Here is a 19,696-nt window from a genome sequence, read left to right on the forward strand (position 1 = left end):
TCCAATCGTACGTACCTGGATCATGATGAATTACGCGGATCATGACGTCGTGTATAAGTGATGACATTTCCGTGCGATAAGCGAGTAATGTAATGACGACTTCCCACGCACATTTAAGCGTTATGTCTTGTAGTATTACAAAAAAATTGTAGTCCCAGAAGTGCTTGTTGCTTAATCTGTGCCACCGAATGAGCAGTTGCCAGTGCTGAATGAATAGTTTTCTAAATTGCTAATTGATTGCGCAATGCTTCGCAAATTTAGGCATAACTTTACACGGGCTTTTACAGCAATATAAGGACAATCGCTTGGGGTGTTTTGTACACATCTTTCAACATTTCTAGTCCACTCGGTATTGCACTGAAACTCGCCTATCTCAATTTCAAACATGTTTTCATGTGTCCCGGGTGTTTTAGCTTTCTTCCCTCTGAGATCATGGGGCTAATGTTTAGTTGTTCAAGGCCAAGTGGTAAAATACAGCAACAACCGCGCTCCGTCACTCCTTTTTGGCGCCGTGCGCGCGACCTTTCGTCAGGTTATCTCGGTAAAAGGTCGATAGCATGGTCACATGACGTCAAATCTTGGAAAGCTTAAATTTAGATTGGTAGAAAGTTACCTTGTATCAACATTTCCATAATGCATGAAGGCGTGAAAATACATGTTCTGCCCCAGACCAAGTTAAGGCTGGGGGTTATTCCATAACCTAGGCTGATCTCACTTACTCTTTACAACTCAATGGCCCGCACGCTTTAAGTTGAACTCTCAGGCTTGTTTTTGGAGAAAACAAGAAAGATACTCAAAAGTCTTCAGTCATTACAGCGCGGAATTTTCTGACTGTGGGCAGTCTAATCCGTAAGAGTGCTACCAAAAGGTACTCCTTTAAGAATATTGTCCATCACTTTGTTTTTTTTAGGAATAGGAGAGAATGACACCATACAGATGCACGTAGGCATAACCGAATGGTTTACCACCCTATTGCGCTAATGCATTTGAAAGCGAACGGCTGAACAGCGCGTGTTAGTTATTTAAACTATATTCGTGCTCCTTAAATCAGGCATAACGCGTTTATAAAGTTTATAAAACACGAGCTACAACAAAATTATCACGCATTTTACTAATGATGTGCTGCGATTGATAACATAGAGATAAATTCTGTATTCCTGATCTGTTTAAAATGCTGAACTATCAAAACACCTTCGGCATTGTCAAACTACCCTGAACTCCCTGCGTTCTGTGAATAATTCCTACAGCTGGTTCGTCGGCGTGAGTCGCGCTTCTGTGAGGTGGTCAAATATCCAATATGACCCACCTTCCTCAACTTTTTCTGAGGTCATTGCATGAGAAGAGAATAGTTTTTTTTCGGGGGATACCGGAGTTTACTCAGAGACACAGTTGACAATGATCGCGTTGCGCAATGCACAACGGCTTTCACGCCGTGGAAGAAGCAACACAATATTTTCTGACTTATGGAACAAATTCCGGCAGGAATCGCTGCAAAAAACAAAACGTAGCTAAATAGTACAAAATAGATTGTGAGCTGCGTTGTGAATATATTATGAAAATTGTCTTCAAATATGATGCTAGGACATTGGTCTAGTCAACGTTTATCCAGCAAACAAAAAAACGAAATGCAACGCATTTCAACGAACGAACAAACAAACAACAAACAAACGAAAGAGCAAACGAAAAGAACGAAAGACGCATCAAAAGGTAAAGCAGAAGGAGCACTTCTAGCGCATTATGTAAAGCGCTGCCAATTCCAAACGTGCTGCGATTTTTTGTTTTTGCTTTTGTTCGGCTTTCCACAACTTTTGAGAACCCGGACCACAGGCTGAAACCAGATTGGCGGTTGCTGAGCGCACAGTTCATTTGATAGCAGTTATTCGGCAACAATGAAACTCCTTATTTTGTGACATTGCTCATAGTTCGAGCAAGATTGAACAAGCTGGTAAAGTCTTAATACTATGGCACGATTAAGCCCTAAGTTAAGAGCAAGAACCGGGCCTAGTGAACTTGTAAGCGTCAGGATTATGTAATTTGTATTGTGAGTATTCACATCACTTAGTGATGTATTCATATGTAGTTACCTGAATGAGTGATTTGTTGACATCACTTGGTAAGAACAATGTGAAAACGGTCATTCAGATACATTTCTCGAGTCCAACGTATTTGATGCTCCTTTTCGCTGAAACAGCTGTCCTCTATTGTTATAGCACCTCGCCACATTTCCAGTGCGGTAAAGGCATCATTTTTAACGACATTCATTAGCATCATTCATAACGACAATTCAAGAGACTGGTCGGAATTGGATAGCCGGCTCAGCTGGGACCCTAGACTTATTGGCCTTAACTGTACGTGCCACCAAAAGCCATTCGCCTTTGGGCTTCCGTTACGTGTCAACGTTATTTTTTTAGCAAAACCTGTGATAACGGTGACTTTGCAGCTGTGATGCGACCAGGGCTACATAGGCCAATTAGTAAGTCATATCGGAAGTTCGTTTTTAAGTTTACGCTTGTGGCCAGATTGTTCTTAAAAATACACTGTTTATTTATACTTGAAATTTTATTGAAACAAACTGCTTGTTTTACACTTAAAGTGATTCAGGTACACTTCCTATTGGGATGTTCTGCAATAGCTAGCGCAGGGTGTTTACTGCAGAATTTGGTAATACCAGGTAAGTCAGTGAGGTAAATGTAGAAAAGTGCACTGCACCCTCTTTTATGCTCCTAAAAAGATGCATGGACCTATTCTAGCCTTTTTCCTTGATAGACCAATCTAAAAGCATGGTGGGGTCGCGGGTAAAAAATACAGGTCATTGAAACTATGATATCAAAGTTAATTAGCAACTACTAGCTACATATGCCATGAACAAAACTCTTTTAGGGACAAACGTGCAAATTTTGATGACGAAAAGCAAGATCTCAGAAGTTGACCATTCCGGGTCAAGTATGATAATTTGCGCTCATAACCTATTTTTTAAGTTATGGTCGAATACTGCATGCCAGGTTCGATTTATTTACAAATTCACAAGAAAATTATATCGCTTAGAACAACAGATTTGGACAAACTTAAAATTGACAAACGCATTGGTGGTAAAGTTGTGTGCACCTACTAGATCTTTATGAGAGTCGGCCTGGGTATGTGTCATCTGTTGACCTAATAATTTCAATAAATTTTAAAGCATAGGAAGTGCGGGTTATTCATTGAAAACATTTGGCCAGTTGAACATATTTTATGGTAACAGCTTTGTATCTTACTAATTTTTGTCTTATGCGCACATTTTACATAAGATGACTGCCTAATCATTTACAAAACTGGGAGTTACGCCCAGCACCGATTCGCAACTATTTCTGTTTTTTGGTTTGCTGATAAGGGGTTCATAACAGAAGGTTCAGCGTGAAATCTGCAGTTCAGAAGTGTTAACCACCAAACGACCGGGTCTCATTGCCGCATTCAGGCACCCATGGATATGACCACTTCTCTAAGATTGGAGGCATCAGGACTGGGGCGTCAAACTGGAATCTCGGATACGATCTGCCCTAAACTGTTATTTTGAATGTAAAAATGTAAAAAGGTGCCTTGTATAGGAAGACTTGGCGTGCACAAAACATAATTTGGGGCAAATGTGAGGACTATGCCCCTCATGCGATTCGATCAGTGGCAATAAGTGCGGCTGTAAACTTGTGTTATCCTTGTAACCCTTTCACAACCAAAGCAATCTTAAACCGATCCGCGGGCTTTTTAGGATTCGGCGCGATATCGTCTGACACGCTCACCGAGTCTGTGACGTCCTCAAACACGTACTGAGATATTCGAGGTTGTTCAGCCTTCAGCGTAATATCCACTGACACGCTTCAAGCGCGATACTTTGTCTCAAAGACTTCACGCCGTGGCCTCTGAACACTCGCCACATCAGTACCTTCCTAGCTAACGGCTGCTGCAGGCCTGCATGTGGCATGGATCGCTTTAAAATTCCTCCCTGTCCGTCACATGCGTTTTTCATGTTTTGTGGGTAAGAAGTTTCACCTACAAGTTTAAACATATGTGAACACGTGAGTATACGTCGCGCATATGTCACGAGGCTGCACGTATTTTGTGCTGGCTCCTTCAGCTTTCCAAGAACTGAGCAGTTTTCTGCAAGCCGGTGTATTTTTCAAGTAGGCTGAAACTAGCTAGCAACTAACATTGACTTGAAGCTGTTCAGCTGCTGCGGGTCGCCTTTGCGACTGCAGACGGCGCGGACTGAGCGTTCGCAGCTGCCTACGAACAGTAGCAGGCGTCATCTTCCGCCAGTAGGAGGTGACTCAGTCGGATGTTAACAGAAGCCTCAGCTTTCGAATTCGGTGCCGATGACTCGTTCTTAGTCTCATGTGCTTGGCTCCTCCTCCTTGCCCTGTGCTGACTCGCCGAGTGTGCTGGCCTTACAGAGCTTGTGGATTCTTTCGTGCATATTTCAGTCACCCGCCGCATAGCATTTTCCGCTCTCGCAGCGCATTGCCGTGCTTTGTTCCTGTTAGGTCCGTTTGGCTCACGAAGCCGCGCAGCCCCGCTCTGGCGCGCGCGAACTTCCTCAGAAAGAGCAATGCAAGCAATAAAGCGACGCCTTCTCAGGCGGAAGGCGATAGCCGTTCCCGCTGTGAGTGACAAGTACGCCTGAACCATGGCCGCTATCGAGCCGCTGCTTTCCGACTATCGCAACGTTTCAGATAAGTTATGGGACCAGGGGATATTCGTCACAGACTTCATCAGCTCAGGGGCTGGCTGCTGTTCCTCGACCACTTTACAATAGGTAGGCATGTCATCGGCTCACACATTTTTCCAAGAACTGATCCGAGAAAGAGACGTTTGATTAGCCTCAGAATACAAGGGTAACATAAAACGTCTTCCAAATGGCAGATAATTTCGAACAGCACACATATCCCTAACGCCCAGCGTTTAGAGTGCATCGATGTTCACGGGTGAAGTTTGATCACAACGTATAAGCCTCATGACCCCAGCAGGCCTAGTTTCAGAACAGAATTTGGTAAGAATAATATCATCGAAGCAACCTAATCTACGTGCATATTTGAATAAAGGAATTGGAGAAGTGTACCTAAGTGAGGTGTACTGCCTATATCTAGAAGGTATGTTATGAGGACAGTTTGTTACATTGCACCTGGAGGTTTCATCTTTCATAGGATATTAGATTTTGATCCTTCCTCTTGTAAACACATTTAAGTTCTTCATGGTTATCACCACCATGGGAATATGACTAGGAGTGTTACTGGTGGCTCACAATACGCTCACAATTTCATTGGCCTATATGTCGTTTCCCAGTGATCTAGCCACGTCATTAACTCAAAATTAAAAGGGGAGCCCGATAAATCCCGTAATGCGTTAGGTCAGCAATATTTAAAAGGATGTCGAAAATAAATAGTAATTAGTTTCGAGCCCACATTACGATATCAACGCTTCCTAACAGCGAACGTTTTTTCCCTGCAGTCGCGACCACCGTCGTCATGACGACCATGCGCACCTCTACTGGTGTGAACAAATGAACATTTTGTGATTGGTCTGGCGGGCAAGGGCCTGCTACCGAGAAGTTGATTGGTTGAAGTTTGAACCAGTGCATCACATGGATCATGTGATACTCCTGTTCCCAAAGCCAAAGTGCGCCTCCAAGGGCCACTATGGTGAATGCCATAGGGAAGAAACTAAGGCCATAGCATAACGTTTCGTTGAATTCACGGGATAGTGGTTTCATGTTCGCATATCTTTTTATGTAAGCAGCACTGCAAGGTTTCGTAGTATTTATTACACAACCGTTTTGACGCATTTGTGTAACGCAAACATTACAGAGCACACGCATTAGAAAAAACAAGGCAAGTGAGATATATCACTTTTATGGTTTTGAACAGGAAGACAAATGAGATTTTCTCGCAGGGTCGCATGCTTCAAATAGAAATTTTGAGCTATTCCTGATTTCGAGAAATCTGGCATTAGTGATCAATCGTACGCGTCTTTTGTGACAATGAATTAAAAGTACAAAAGGTGGGATGCTCCTTTTGATAGCAGATAACGCAAACTTCCTTTGGTTTATTTCTTGCTTTGCTAGAATAATACGTATTATATATCTAGCTTTAATGGTAACCCTTGGCCGTGCTGTCAGGCAAAGCCATGCATGTTCGCTGCTCGTAACGGGACACGCGTGGTTTTGGTCCGCTTGGCATTTTGCCAATGCTGGGTGCTTCGCATGCATCTTTCGAACCTTCAGTTGAATCACTTCCAAGCCATAGTTGGCTAAGTTTCCGACGTCTATTAAGGTCAGATCAGGTTGATGGGCCCACCTGCCGTGAACGTTACATCGCCTTGACCAATTATTGGCTTTTAATTTTTTAACGCGTGACGCTTCTGACATGGAAGAAATCACTACTTTGTCTTTGATGCCAGTGGCAAGGTATGCGTGGGTGGGATATCTGGATTATTCTTCAGTATATTGTGCGACTCATGACCTTTTCAAACAAGCATCCGTGGTAGAATTAATGTATCCTAGATTAAAGTTCAAACGAGGGCAACATTTAGCAAGCGTTAGGCTGCACTGTGTCATGCGATGGGTGACGGATGGTCGGGGTGGCGGTTCCCATGAAATGTCTTTGAAATATCCGGAATGTTACGATGAATGTGACGCTGCCTGGCATATGTCACAAGGGTGTCATTACTTGCGATAGAAGCCAAACGAAATATAATTTTCGGTGTCAGAAGTATCCCACGTAAGGAAAAACCTAGGTTCAGTTCAGGCAAATAAATGCTAAGGTGAAGGTCAAGTCTGGTAAATAACATGCTTTCTTATTTGAAGTGACCTTCAGGAATTTATCAAACTCAGACAAAGCAGAGGCGCAGCAGAGTGTGCCTGGGAAATACGTCGAGCATGCGTGCACGCGCGAGCACGCTGAACGTGCCTTAGATTGGCAAACATTCGTCGGTGGCATCCGCTCCTGAGGCGGGCAGCTTAAGCAACAAAGCCCTTGCCACCTGTACATAATGAGTCATGGGAGTAATATGCTTATATACATAAATATATATATATATATATATATATATATATATATAGGCTTTGGAAATCACGTAAAGGCATGAGGCAATAAAGGGTAAGCTGGGAGGTCATATATGACCTAGCACAGCTCCCAGTGCAACGTGTGCTTTTACCCATATCGAACTTTGCTTGTCGGAACAGACACACGAAACAAATCACGACAGTGTCCATTGTTTAAACGCCCATCGAAGACCACTTACGCACGATGACCATGCTATTCAACCCGTTATGGTACCTACCAGTAACCGAGAGCCGACTGACGTGCCGGGCTTTGCTGCAGCAACGCTTTGCCGTAGCTTCTAGTGCTCCCGCAAGACTTCTGGCTACGAAGCGATGCCGGAGAGTGCTTCGACCCTCACCCGGCTGTTGCCTGTTTTGCAGATAACTACCGGCCTATTTGTGCTCCATTAGGTATGTTGTGTCTGACCGCTGCTGCCTGTGGATTTCCATGTACCCTGTCTGGTAATGAAGGCTCATGGGAGAAGTCTAGATGCCTGTCTCTCCGTTTATGCACATGCATGAAGTGGCTTGCGCGACAGTCATCAACGCGACTCCCAGGACATTGGCTGCAGGAATCTCGAACATGGAGCCAGCGGCGAACACCTTTTGCGATTATGAAGGCATGAAGATAAGATTCGCAATAGCGGTGTGGGAGCGCACTTCTCGCGCCTTCTGTGAAAAAATACGCTTCTTGCGGTATTGTAGAGGAAGTTTCCCCACACAACACCTTTTGTGCGCAACCACAACTCCAACATAAGACATGTTTTTGTCTTTAAAATGGTTTTCCTAAAATTTTGACATGTTTTTGTGTATCGTTGTCTTCAAAGCCAGCAAGTGGCGAAGGTCGTTGCGTTTTCAACCCCTGAAATCATACTTAAGCACATAATGCTTATGCGTTCTGGTGTAGATGCAGCGCACAGGGAAAATTGATCAATATGAATGAATTGTGCCCAATATACTAATGCCCTTTCATCAGATACCCAGTGCAAATAGACCCAGACATATCGTCATGTAATTATGCATTAATCAGTCGTTATAGCAACGCATTTTGCTAAAATAATATTTTGAAATCTCCGCATTTTAACTACATATTCCTTGCATCGAGTACATACCGCGGAAAATATTAAACCATTCAGCGTTGATTTTACCTTCGCTTTTGTTTCTTCTGCCAGTGATCGACCACGAAAGGGTCATCAAAGAAGAGCTGTATGCAACATTTTGTCAACATTGTGTTGTTGATTGTTTTGAAATTATTTTGCCATCTAGAAATAGAGCTAACAATGGAGTGCAGAATCTAGATGAAGAGAGAGGCACGAGCGGTGTGATTTAAGCTCGTGAATGGTGGATACCTGTCACGGACTTTTCCTGACCGCCCACCGTTACAAATAGTTAGCCTTTGCAGTCCGTGCCGTGTGGAAGGCAGATTTCGGCTAAAAGCGATGTTAGATTATCGATGCCGTTATAGCATCCATAAAGTCTGTGAACCGCGGAGACACCGTAGGCAACCTACGTACGTTAGTGGAATGCGCCTGATGCAATGGATTTATGTCAAATTGCAGTTTCTCTCAGAAAGACTGGACTCAGTGACAGTTCAATGGAATGGATCTGTTCGGAAAAATTGCATGACAGCCACCTCATTTACATGGACTGGTGGGTAGCCGTATGGTTACAGAACATCATGGGGTGCATTTCTGACTTGTTCAACATTCTTAGCACTAGAATCTGTTGCGCACAGGATATGCAATTCACGTGTGGCTACACATGGTTGAAAAGAAGGCAGCACCTGACTCATTATTTGCGTTGGCAATGGGAGCAAAGACCTGAAAGGTGAAACCTTGTCTTCCTTACACAAAGATCTGGTTCATGTAACCCCTAGCCTGTAACTCCCACACACTAAGGTTTTCAAGAGTAGTGTCCGAACGGTGTGGCGTAGCGACGCAAAATTAGTTAAGTCTTGGACAGCTGAAAAGCCGATGAGTTGATGTGAAAAATCAGACATGCTCTTTAAGTTGGTTGACCTGCGGTGGGCCAAAGTCAGGTAATGCTGTCAGCGCAGATACGACAACGGAGCATGAGATAATGTCATAGAAGTTGAGGGTGGTTTCTTAGATAATTAGACGCTTGAACTTGGTATGGAAACTAATTGCTTGTCCTTGGGTCAGGTTGGTTAACTCAAGGTCCAACAAAACAACTTTTGTGGAAACTAACTTTACGCGGTAGATTTTGTACTAATTTAGAATTCTGCGGCCACAAGGACGTGCACGACATTCTGTTATGACTTAATATAGACCATGGAATGTCACTGACATAAAACGACCTAGACCAAGCCTTTGCTTTGAGGTAGCCACTATCCGTAGGAAGTTTTTGACGTTGATTTGAAATCGAAATATTGCATTAATCTCAAAGATTTTTGGTCATTTTGTCTTGATGGATGTCAGATGAAGTAATTGACCTAACATAAAACTAACCCTCAGTTTAGCCTTGTTTGACATGATCGGGTAAATCCACGCACACATGCATAAAGCTAAGCATACATGCGACCCGGTGTGGTTTCCACAGAATGACTGGTAGGAATACCAGTTTGAGCGGCAAGCGCTTGCGTTATGCGTAAAAGACATGGTAATAATGGAAAACCCAACGGCTTGTCTGACAAGAGGAAATAATGAATCAGGCAATTTGAAACAAGAAGAAAATCATGCAGCTCTACAAAGCTGTTCACAGCAGACCTTTATTAAAGTCAACGGCACCAAAACGTCTCTAAACTCATACGAAACGAGTAGAAGGCGATAAAGTGGCGATTGGCTTACGGTTACAGTGTAACTCTGTCACTCAAGAGCCAAGTGTGAGTGCTCTCCATCAAGTCGTATCACCCGCTTTTTCCGCATCACATACGCAGTTTCCTTACCCGTCAGTCATGAGTACTTGGATACAACAAAATTCACGAACATCTGTTTCTAAAGCTTCTGAGAAGTGATGCCACTAATTGTGGATGCATGCAATATTCATAAAATAATAGAGATGTACAGCTTTAGCAACGGCCTAAATAATGCACCCGAAAGCAAACTGCACTGGTAAATCATAAGTGACGACTCGTCTCAAATCGCTCTTCTTTTACCGCACAGGGGGCCTGACTGGTGAGGTATGCATTGTAGTTTCAACTCGATCAGAGGACTTGCGACTGACTCATATCCTCAGTTTTTTTCTTCAATGGTGCATGTTGCGTGGCTTTCTGATTATGCACATCTTGCAACAAAAAATTGTGAGATCAAGCCATGCAGTCTTGCTTGCTTTCACCACTGGATACTTCATTTTTAGGACTCAGGTTTGTTATTTTATGAAGCTTTTACTTTAGAAGCTATGATTTTGTGTTCGCTTGCCCGCAGTGACACGAGGGCATTGTAGCTATTTTTGACTTGGATCATTGGTCGGTGATGCTTTTGATGACTCAATGAGTGATATGATTTTCAAGCGTTTTTGAGCCCTGTTGGACGAGCTGGGATTTGCTGGCCCCGAGAGGTTTGCCTACCCTAGCATGCCCTGTGATACTTGAAGTTTTAGCAGCCAAATTTTCCGCATTTTTACACATGCTGTAACGACCATGAGTGGTCATGCAGTCTGTTTTAATGCAGCAAGGCCAAGTCAACCAAGCATTTGCATTGGATTGTGTAAAAGTGAGCCTGGAAAGTGTGCCGAAAGACGGTCATTCTATTGGAATAATCTGAGACCTTGCACAGCCTAGGTATTGTCCCACCGCCCTCGCACACGTGGTTCTGAAGATCGGAAAGAGGGTGATATATACTAACACCCCAACTGATTGCTGGTCTACCGTGGGTCACATGAACGTATGCCTGATGACGTTCACCTGATCTAGTTTTAGGCGAGATGTCTGATGTCGCCTCTCGCTCGGCACCGTCGTGTTTACATTCCGGGGCACGAGGCGCCGAGAGGTAGAAGGCCGGTCTGGCCCCGGTCGTTCTTGCCGTCTTCCAGCGAGACAGAGACAGAGGCTCTTACAGAGACGGTCAAAGTGGTTGTGGCCGGTTGTGAGACTCGCCACAGTCTTCCGATGGATGAAGTGGTACATCAACATGACCATGTTGCATAACAAAAGGCGTACAAAGGTTTGTTTGTCTGCCCTGTGTCTACCTACGCGATATTCGACCTCATGATAATGGTAACGGAGCCATACAAGCTGTGCGGTTTTCGAGGGGTCACAATGTGAATGGATATTTTTGGTAACATATCCGTTGGATGAAAGCAGTCGAAAGTGCAAAAGTATGCATTGCCCACATCGCATTATGACATTTCAAGATTTAATATTCTTCACCTTTGCGTTTTGGCCTTTTCACCTCGTAGAACATTTCGTGACGGGAGATAACACGATGGTCGAATAAATGTGCATCCTAAAGGCTGTCAATGGAATCTCATAAGTAAGTTTTGCATTTCGGAATACTCAAGAATGAAAGATTTGAAATGATAAAACATATTTCGACGCATCAAACGTACTACATTTTGGTGTTCGATAACTTAAACCTCAAATGTATCAAAGCAAATCACTGCATATTTTACCTCAGCGCTATTTAAAGGGCCGTCAGGTTTTGTTGTCGAAAGTTGGCTTGTGAACATCCATTTAAAGCTGGGAAAATGTTCAAATTTATGGTCCTGCAGCCAGGTATTGCAACCTACAGAAAACCCCTGCATGCTGAAGTAAATACTCTTTAAAGAGTCTGTTGAAGGGAGAGTGCCACATTCTTTGTTCAAATATGAGCGTAGTGGGGGGGGGGGGGGGGGCCGGAGGCGCTAATCATGTACCGAAACTTTAAGAGTTTCCGCAATCACCATGTGTATTAAAAGCAATATCATACTTTGTATACAGGAACAGTATGCCATCAGTTATCAACGTCACTCAGTGATGAAAGAACTGTGGTCCACGCCGGTCCATGGCACGTCCATCCGTACCGACCCTCCGCGTCAAGTTATTCGTCACCCGCGGGTCGATGAAGGTGGTGGCAGTTTGCGGGCGGAGTTTCGGCTGCTTCGCGGAGCGAGGTCGCCAGCCGGCCCCGTGCTCATTTCGCTCGATCACACGCCAGAATCCCTCTATTGGGAGTACCTGGGAGACACGTGGGGAGAGTTTCTCGCGTCCACCATGCGTACGTTAGCGTCGCGCTGCAGCTGGGTCGTCCCGCTGCCGCAGCGTGCAGCCATCAGGGCCGACCAGAAGACCAAGTCGCCGGTCACGCAGCACCGGTGTAGAGTGGGTGGCGGCACCTCCTTACATGCAGCACTGCTCTCGGCAAATAAGTCGTCTTCATTTTGAGTCATGAACTAGGCTTCGTACATAATTCACGTCGATTTTGTTACGACTGGGGCATATCACATGAAAGTGAATCAAGCGGAATGGCGACCCAGGCGGGTATTTCCTGTGGGAACCTCTTCTGAGAGCGGAGCCACACATCGCCAGTAACGTCTTCAGCTGGGCCGACCTAGAACCCTCGTTCGCTGGTACGCCAAGCCCATGAAACATGAAGGGCATTTTATCGTCCATGACGACGTTTACGTCCATGGGCACAACCAGCAGCAAGTGAATTAGATGTCGGATTCAAGTTTTGTGACGCACACCAGGTTTTTCAGTAGTTTTTGTACGCATGCTCAGCTGGTATGGAAACTGACCAGTCAAAAAACACATAGAGATATCCCGGCCTTGTTCACTGCCTAGCGCGTCAGTTATCACTCCTTTGCTGACTACGGCCACTTCTGGGCTGCCGCTGTCCGCCGGGCAGGTCGTCCGCCGCGCCGCGTTTTGTTGGAGCTGGGGTTCCCCTCATTTCGTGGCAGTTAACAATATAATATACTGCTGACTTTGTTATTCCAGTCTCAGCTAGGTGTCACATCAAGTCCGCCCTTTGTCAGCGTTGTTTTTTTATGTGTCTCGCTACCGAAACTATAGTATGGTGCCGGAACTCCTCGACACGATGAGTAAATGAAAAGTGGAATAATATCGTCTGATGTGCTCATGCTCAACATAATATTTTTCGTTGATGTAACCAAGAAAAGCCTTGAGCCTCTGGCCTTTCAGCATTTTGAGTTTTGGGTTTTCCGTGGCAATAATCGACCTTAAAAATTCACGAGATGGTGTTCAAGATCACAAATCATCACGAGCACAACCCGAAACGTTGAATTTCGTCCATATCGCCATTGCTCACTTAGTAACGTTGTTTAGCCGGTGCCTCCTGGCATACTGAAAGACATCGTGGACAGAATAAGAACTCCTGACAGTAGCAGCTTAGCAGGGGAAGTGCTTATGCGGACAAATTGCTGAGGCATCACAGTTTGTTAGTTTGTACCCAAAATTGGTGTAGATCTGTTATATGCATCTGCCACGATTAGCTGTGTACAATGCAGCCTTTAAACCGTTTTCTATGCATCTTCAATGACTCAGATTTTTCTGTCGAAAACATGATTTTCTCAAAGCTATTTCGTCTGTTGGAAACTTGAGTTTTGTTCGCACACAATTTGATGTGTTTAACAGCATCCGATTTGGTTTTACAGATCTTAGTTCAACACGGTTTTCAGTAGAATTTGTGATCGAATTGTTCCTGTAGTAACTGGTATGAACGTCTGTAGGGTCTGATGCGGTCTTTGGAGAAGATCGTTGTTTTACGATTTGGATGGAACATCTTGCAAAAGCCACAACACGCTCTGTTGTCTTGAAACGCCAAAATCAAATGCGGTTGAGTCAAACCTTCGGATTGCATCCCGCAAAACAACAGTACAGGGGGTTTGGCGTCGACGGTACAGGGGGTTTGGCGTCGATGGTACAGGGGGTTTGGCGTTGATGGTACGGGGGTTTGGCGTCGATGGTACGGGGGTTTGGCGTCGATGGTACGGGGGTTTTGCGTCGTCGCTGTCCTGTATACTCATACCCATGGCCGGCGTTTTGATATCTGGTAACAACTATAATGATTGGCTTCTTAAACGTGTTGATCATTCGACCGCGATTTCCTCGTAATTATGTGAGAAAGGAACGATTTGGGCTAATGAAATGCTATATTTCGCTAACTGGTCTTCCGCATGCTTGTCAAAGACCAGAAAGTGTACATTTTTGACATGTGGAACAGCCTGTAAAAGACTTCACATTTCCATGTTTGAGGAAGTCCTGTGGTCGAAGTATAATGTTTGGCCCAACGTCGATTTTCCTTATTCACATGACTACGAAAAAGCGGGACCAAATGGCGCTGAAACAAGTGGCCTACGCATTTCATTTTTTCTGTTAGCGAGATGCGCATTACAGCAAGTATTTCTTTTTTCCACCTTATTTTGAGCACTCATTGCATCGGCCTGTCATGATAGCCTTCAAATGTGGCACTCTCCCTTCCAATGTAATGTGGACAGCAGAGATGGGAGGCGTGCCTTCTGCCCCGCGGACGCATGTGTCCAGCCTGCCGCAACCGCTGTGTGCCGCACGCCTAACTGTTCTGTGGGCGCGCGATCTCGTGGGCTGTCCACGCTGCCCCCTGTGCTGCGTCATGCTCGTCAGCTTCGGCGTGCCGAATGGGAGCTTGCGCGAGCCCCGCCCCGCGGGGTCCGCCGCCGGCTGACGAGTTTTAGCGCTGTGCCGGCTCCGCTGACGACTCGCCGGCCCGCAGCTAAGTGCTCTCGGCGGCCCCATGGGCACGGGCTTGGTCCCAGGTGGGCTCGACCGCGCTCGCCTCCCGCTGTCATATGCCCAGATGCGTTCGTAACAAGGGAAAGATCGTTAAGATGCTGGATCGGTGTTTATGCCTTTGTACCTGTCGTTTGTTGACTCTCGTTTTTTATGGTGGCAGGTAGGAAGTACATAGCTGACACACAGTTAGCCGGGTGGCATTTTGTTATCGCTCATCGCATAGATGTGACTTCACGGCATACTTGTGACATTAGCGCCTTATTTCTTACGTCGTCCGGTAGCGAGTTCCAGAACTTGTCGTGTCCCAGGCTAAGTTTAAAGGTCTGAGGAACATGCCTATTTCATGAGGCGTGAAATGTGTAGATACCCTGGGACCTTCCCACGCGCATTGGCCGAGCGGGGGCTTGGGAGCCTGGCGAGGCCCGTCACCGCGTCCGTCTCCTGACCGTCGGCCGTGACAACGCAGGTGACCTGTTCGACATGCTGCTGCCCATGCTCAGCATATATCAAGAGTACGTGCGCAACCACTACTACGGCCTGAAGGTGAGCTATCCACATATAATGCATAATGCATATGCATAATGCATAATGCATAATGCATCGCGCAGCTGACCTGTGCGGGATCAGACCTGCGCAGAAGGTGCGGACAGACGCTTCGTGTTTGCCACCCGACACCTCATTCTCCGGGGCTGGCGCTGGCTCAGTCTGCCGATTCATGCTGAAAGTTCCGTCGACATTTCCCCCGAATTTGGCTTGCGTCACCTTGTTGCGAACTATCCACACATTATGTATGCGTGTATGCAGTGACACGCTATGCAGAGGGGACACTGGGAGCACGTGCAAGTGGCGCAGCCAAGGGGGGCTCATGGGTCTTAAGCAAACCTCCCCTGGTCAGGCTCGACCGTAGATTTTCACCACAACGCCACTGGGTATACTTCCGGAATCTGGTGACCAGAAAAATATTTTGGCTTTAAATCTCACAAGCACTACCATGTTTTTCTCTTATGATTTATGATACTTCTCAGGGCTGAGTCATATTTGAGCATACAAAAAACACATTGGCTCCAAACTCACGCAAGTTGAAAACATGTGAATGGGCCAAAATGATAGCGCGTATTCTTTAATTTTTTGCATCTTTATCAGAAAGTATAAATATGCTGGCCTACTTAGTTTTTGCACGTATACGGGTCTGGGGTCAAGGTGCCTTGATGATTACAGCATCATGAGAAACGACGCATAGAGCCCAACAGCCGTAATTGAGTAGTAACACTAGCGGTTAACCTAATGAGCATGTACACTACGCAGCTAAAACAATGGTTTGAGGCACCAGGACAAACCAACATCGATAGGGGTTGATGCGTAAGGTCTGTACCTCTTAGCGTTTGTGGAGTTTGCTAGTCCGTTTTGCAGTGCGTAGGTATTCTTAATGGAGCTGAAAAGCGCTTGTACAAAAAAATAGCTCCCCTCGTCGCAAATCATGATAGACCCCTTTCACAAATTCTGGCTGCGCTCCTAATCCGCGTAATCCTTTATAAAATGCTGATGTGTATTCATTTTCATGGGAATAAATGTTGGTAATCATAAGTGATGGCTACATTCGTAAAATAAGTAGTGCGTTATGTCAATGAAGTAATTTCGTAAGCCCACCGCACTCTAAAATCGAGTTTTCAGTTTTTGCATCGGATGCCTTTCTTTTTGAGATATCCCGCATGTACCAGCTGTTTTGCGCGCGAGCTCTTTATGGCTATCTGGGCAGGTCAGGCGGGTCCAAGGACCTCATGATGTCGCCAAGCCCGCCCGTGAAGTGTATTGTGACTCTCAGCACCGGCCCGCAGCGACCTGTATGGCGCGGACCGACCCGTGGCCCCGCCCCCAGGTACTCTCCGAGTGCAAGCAGAGCTCGCAATTCTCGACGTTCCTGAGCCGCTTGGAGGCCAAGTCTACCTGTCAGGGCCGCACGCTGGAAACCTTCCTCACCTACCCCATGCATCAGGTATGCTGACTCATGTACACGATAACGTCGGGGAGGGGGGGGGGGGGGCGCTGCTCCTGACGTTTGCGCTGAACTGCAAGCAGGTGCTCTGCCATGTCGGGGTTTTATGTTCCTCAGATGTGGTACATGTTTTCCTAGCTGAGATTAGGCGCAACATAGCTCATGTTTTCGCACCTGAGTTTGAGACAATCCCAAGTGTTAACGTTCTGACCGTATATTACTGTCCATGGTGGTCACGGTAGAAGTGCTTACGAATGTCTATGGACGGATGCCAACATCAGGATTTTCTTCTTTCAATCATGAATTACATCAGAAAATAATCAAATTTACCAATACAATCATTTGCAGTCTGATATAGCGGTGTGAATCTCTCAATGTGTATTTCGTTCCCGTCTGGCTGCTCTCAGAATTGCAAGCGAGTGGTCATACGTCCAAAGCCTGCAATGTCCGGCAGCGCTCTTTCTGCCCGTCCGGTTAACCGGCTTGCCTCGCGAGCCGTCGCCATGGCAACCGGCCACTGATTGACGAACAATTACTGGGGCCCTTTGGACTGCGACACGAGTGGCTCCCCGGCCGGACTGAAGGGCGTCGGGCTGCATTGGAGCCAGCCGGCACGTGATTAGACGGCTGCCGGCCGCGCGCCGCCGCCGCTGGCTGGCCGATCGGCTCCGTCAGCGTGCTCAGTGGGGTCTGCTCGGGCCAGGTGCGCCACCAGGCTAGTCAAACCAGGGGGGGGGGATGAGTCCGTCTATGGGAGACTCAAGCCCAGAGAAGAAAATGTGAAACAGGGACACGCTTCGCTTTACCTCTCGTTCCAAAATTACAGTGACGACGCGTGGTCACTGTTCCCCGCTCGGGTCGCGCCCGCGTTGCAATCGTCTTCGTCCTCAATCTGTGTCGCAGATCCCGCGGTACATCGTGACGCTACACGAGCTGCTGGCGCACACGCCTCATAACCACGTGGAGCGGAGGTCTCTGGACGAGGCCCGCAGGCAACTGGAGCACCTCAGCAGGCAGATGCAGGACGAGGTAAGATGTCAAAGGCTACAGCATCAGGGACACGACTGCGTTTTCCACTTGAGCACGTATGCATGAATAAGGTGGTGCTCGTTGCAGTTAAGTCCTTGCTTGCAGTTCAGTCCCCAGTAAACACTTGAGATGATGGCGGAGTACGGAGATGATGGCTTGCCCACGTTCAGCGATGAGGCTGACACGTTACCGGCTACATTTGCGATCGGTGTGATGAAATTGCATTTGATATAGATTGTTGATTATCGCTAGTAGCGCATGCATGACGTACTCTGTAGGCATGATTCAAAATATGCTAGATGATTTACTCGATAAATGCCTTATAAGATGTTCAAGGGACTCAAAAACCCTATTTTAGCTAGTGCGTTGACTGATGACGTCACCATAAAAGTTAGCGAGCAAGTGTACTTCACTAGGAAGCACTTTTATTCTGCGTTTGCAGCACATCTTTAGCACCAACCTGACATCTGCTGGCACCCATCTGACGCCTGTCTGACATCCTCAGGTGCCCGTCTGACATCCATATGACACGTTCCAGTGACCTTCTGACGCCTGTTTGACATCCTCGCGTGCCCGTTTGACACCCGTCTGACACCTTGTGGTACCTGTTTGACGCCCGTCTGACGCCTCCCGGTGCCGTCTGACGCCTGTCGACATCCGTTGGTGCCCGTCTGACGCCAGTGTGACACCCGCTGGTGCCATCTGACACCTGTTTGACACCGGCTGGTACCCATCTGACACCCGTCTGACACCCGCTGATGCCCGCTGGCAGATGAGCGAGGTGGAGTGCACTCTGCGCAGCGTAGCCATCGAGCGGAGGATGATGCAGGGCTGCGACCTGCTGTTCGACGTAAACCAGGTGTTGACGGCCCAGGGGCGCGCGCCGCCCGCGCGCACGCAGCGCTCTCGCTCCATCTCCGACTCTGGCGCCGGTTCAGTGTCGCTCTCGCCGTCGCCTTCCATCACCAACCAGGCGCGCTCGCTCTCCTGCTTCCACCTGGAGGCGCGCAAGGTGTCCACCTCGTTCCCGCGCGTCTCGATCGACTTCCCGCGAGACAAGAAGGAGCTCTTCCTCTCCGAGGACAGCGACGACCCGTGGAGCAAGGCGGGCGGCCAGCGCGAGCGCAGCCACAGCACGGTAAGCTGCCAGCCGTCGCAGGAGATCGCGGCCGCGCTGCAGCGTCACCGCCACTCCTGCCAGATCTTCGGCCGCAGCGACGACGAGGACATCCGTCGACTGAAGAGCCTGCGCAAGTGCTCGGTCGGCCCGTACCTGGCCGTGCCGTCCGTCATGATCAGCGACGTGGCCGTCTCCGTGCCGTCGTCGTCCTCCAGCCTGCGCTCCAGCATCTCCTCGCAGCCGCGCACGCCGCGCGGCAGGCGCTCCATCACGTTCTTGGACGCGGTCGTGTCGCAGCGGCTGTGAGCACGCCGATGGGACCGGCCCGTGCCCTGGGCGGTGCTACCGCTGGTCGGAGGAGTCGCTCGGCGCAACAGCTATGGGGATGCTGCCTCGCGGCGCGACGCGGGCGGATGGGGACCGGTGGCGGGGGTTAGCGTATCAGCTGTGCTGCTGTGTTTGGACAGAGCGGACAGTACGGCTGACGATGGGGATGCGCCACGGCCGCTGCCAAGGCTGTCAGGTGGTCGGCTTTCGGAGAAGCAGTGGCCGATGTGTGTATCACTGGGAGGTGACGTTGGTGCGGACCTTTTAGGCCTGGTGGCCACTTTTAGGCATGGCACCTTCTGGTGCCATGCCTCTGACGAACAAGACTTAGGTGATATCACCTTGTGCTCAGCTGGGCCATTATGGTGACCAAGGGGAGCAACAAGGAGGGAGGATGAAGCCCACAAGGCCTTTGGCCCCGAGACAAGCCCCTGGAGGGCTTCATTGTGCGTTTGAGTACTGCTCACACCTCATGAGTGACGCGAAAAA

At 47.5% G+C, this 19,696-nt stretch overlaps 1 protein-coding gene across 1 annotated transcript in view; it reads left to right on the plus strand.

Moving 5' to 3' along the window:
• The window catches only part of LOC119099947 (ras-specific guanine nucleotide-releasing factor 1), a 123,079-nt gene extending 103,871 nt beyond the window's left edge, over positions 1-19,208 (plus strand). The window contains exons 10-11 of the mRNA XM_037223048.1: positions 17,635-17,760; positions 18,533-19,208. Of these exons, the coding sequence (XP_037078943.1) occupies positions 17,635-17,760; positions 18,533-19,186 (780 nt within the window). The 3' untranslated portion in view covers positions 19,187-19,208. The remainder of the gene's footprint in view (positions 1-17,634; positions 17,761-18,532) is intronic.
• Positions 19,209-19,696: the final 488 nt, after the last annotated feature.

Source organism: Pollicipes pollicipes, unplaced genomic scaffold, assembly GCF_011947565.3.
Source record: "Pollicipes pollicipes isolate AB1234 unplaced genomic scaffold, Ppol_2.1 Scaffold_4881;HRSCAF=5763_pilon_pilon_pilon, whole genome shotgun sequence".
NCBI lineage: Eukaryota > Metazoa > Arthropoda > Thecostraca > Pollicipedomorpha > Pollicipedidae > Pollicipes > Pollicipes pollicipes.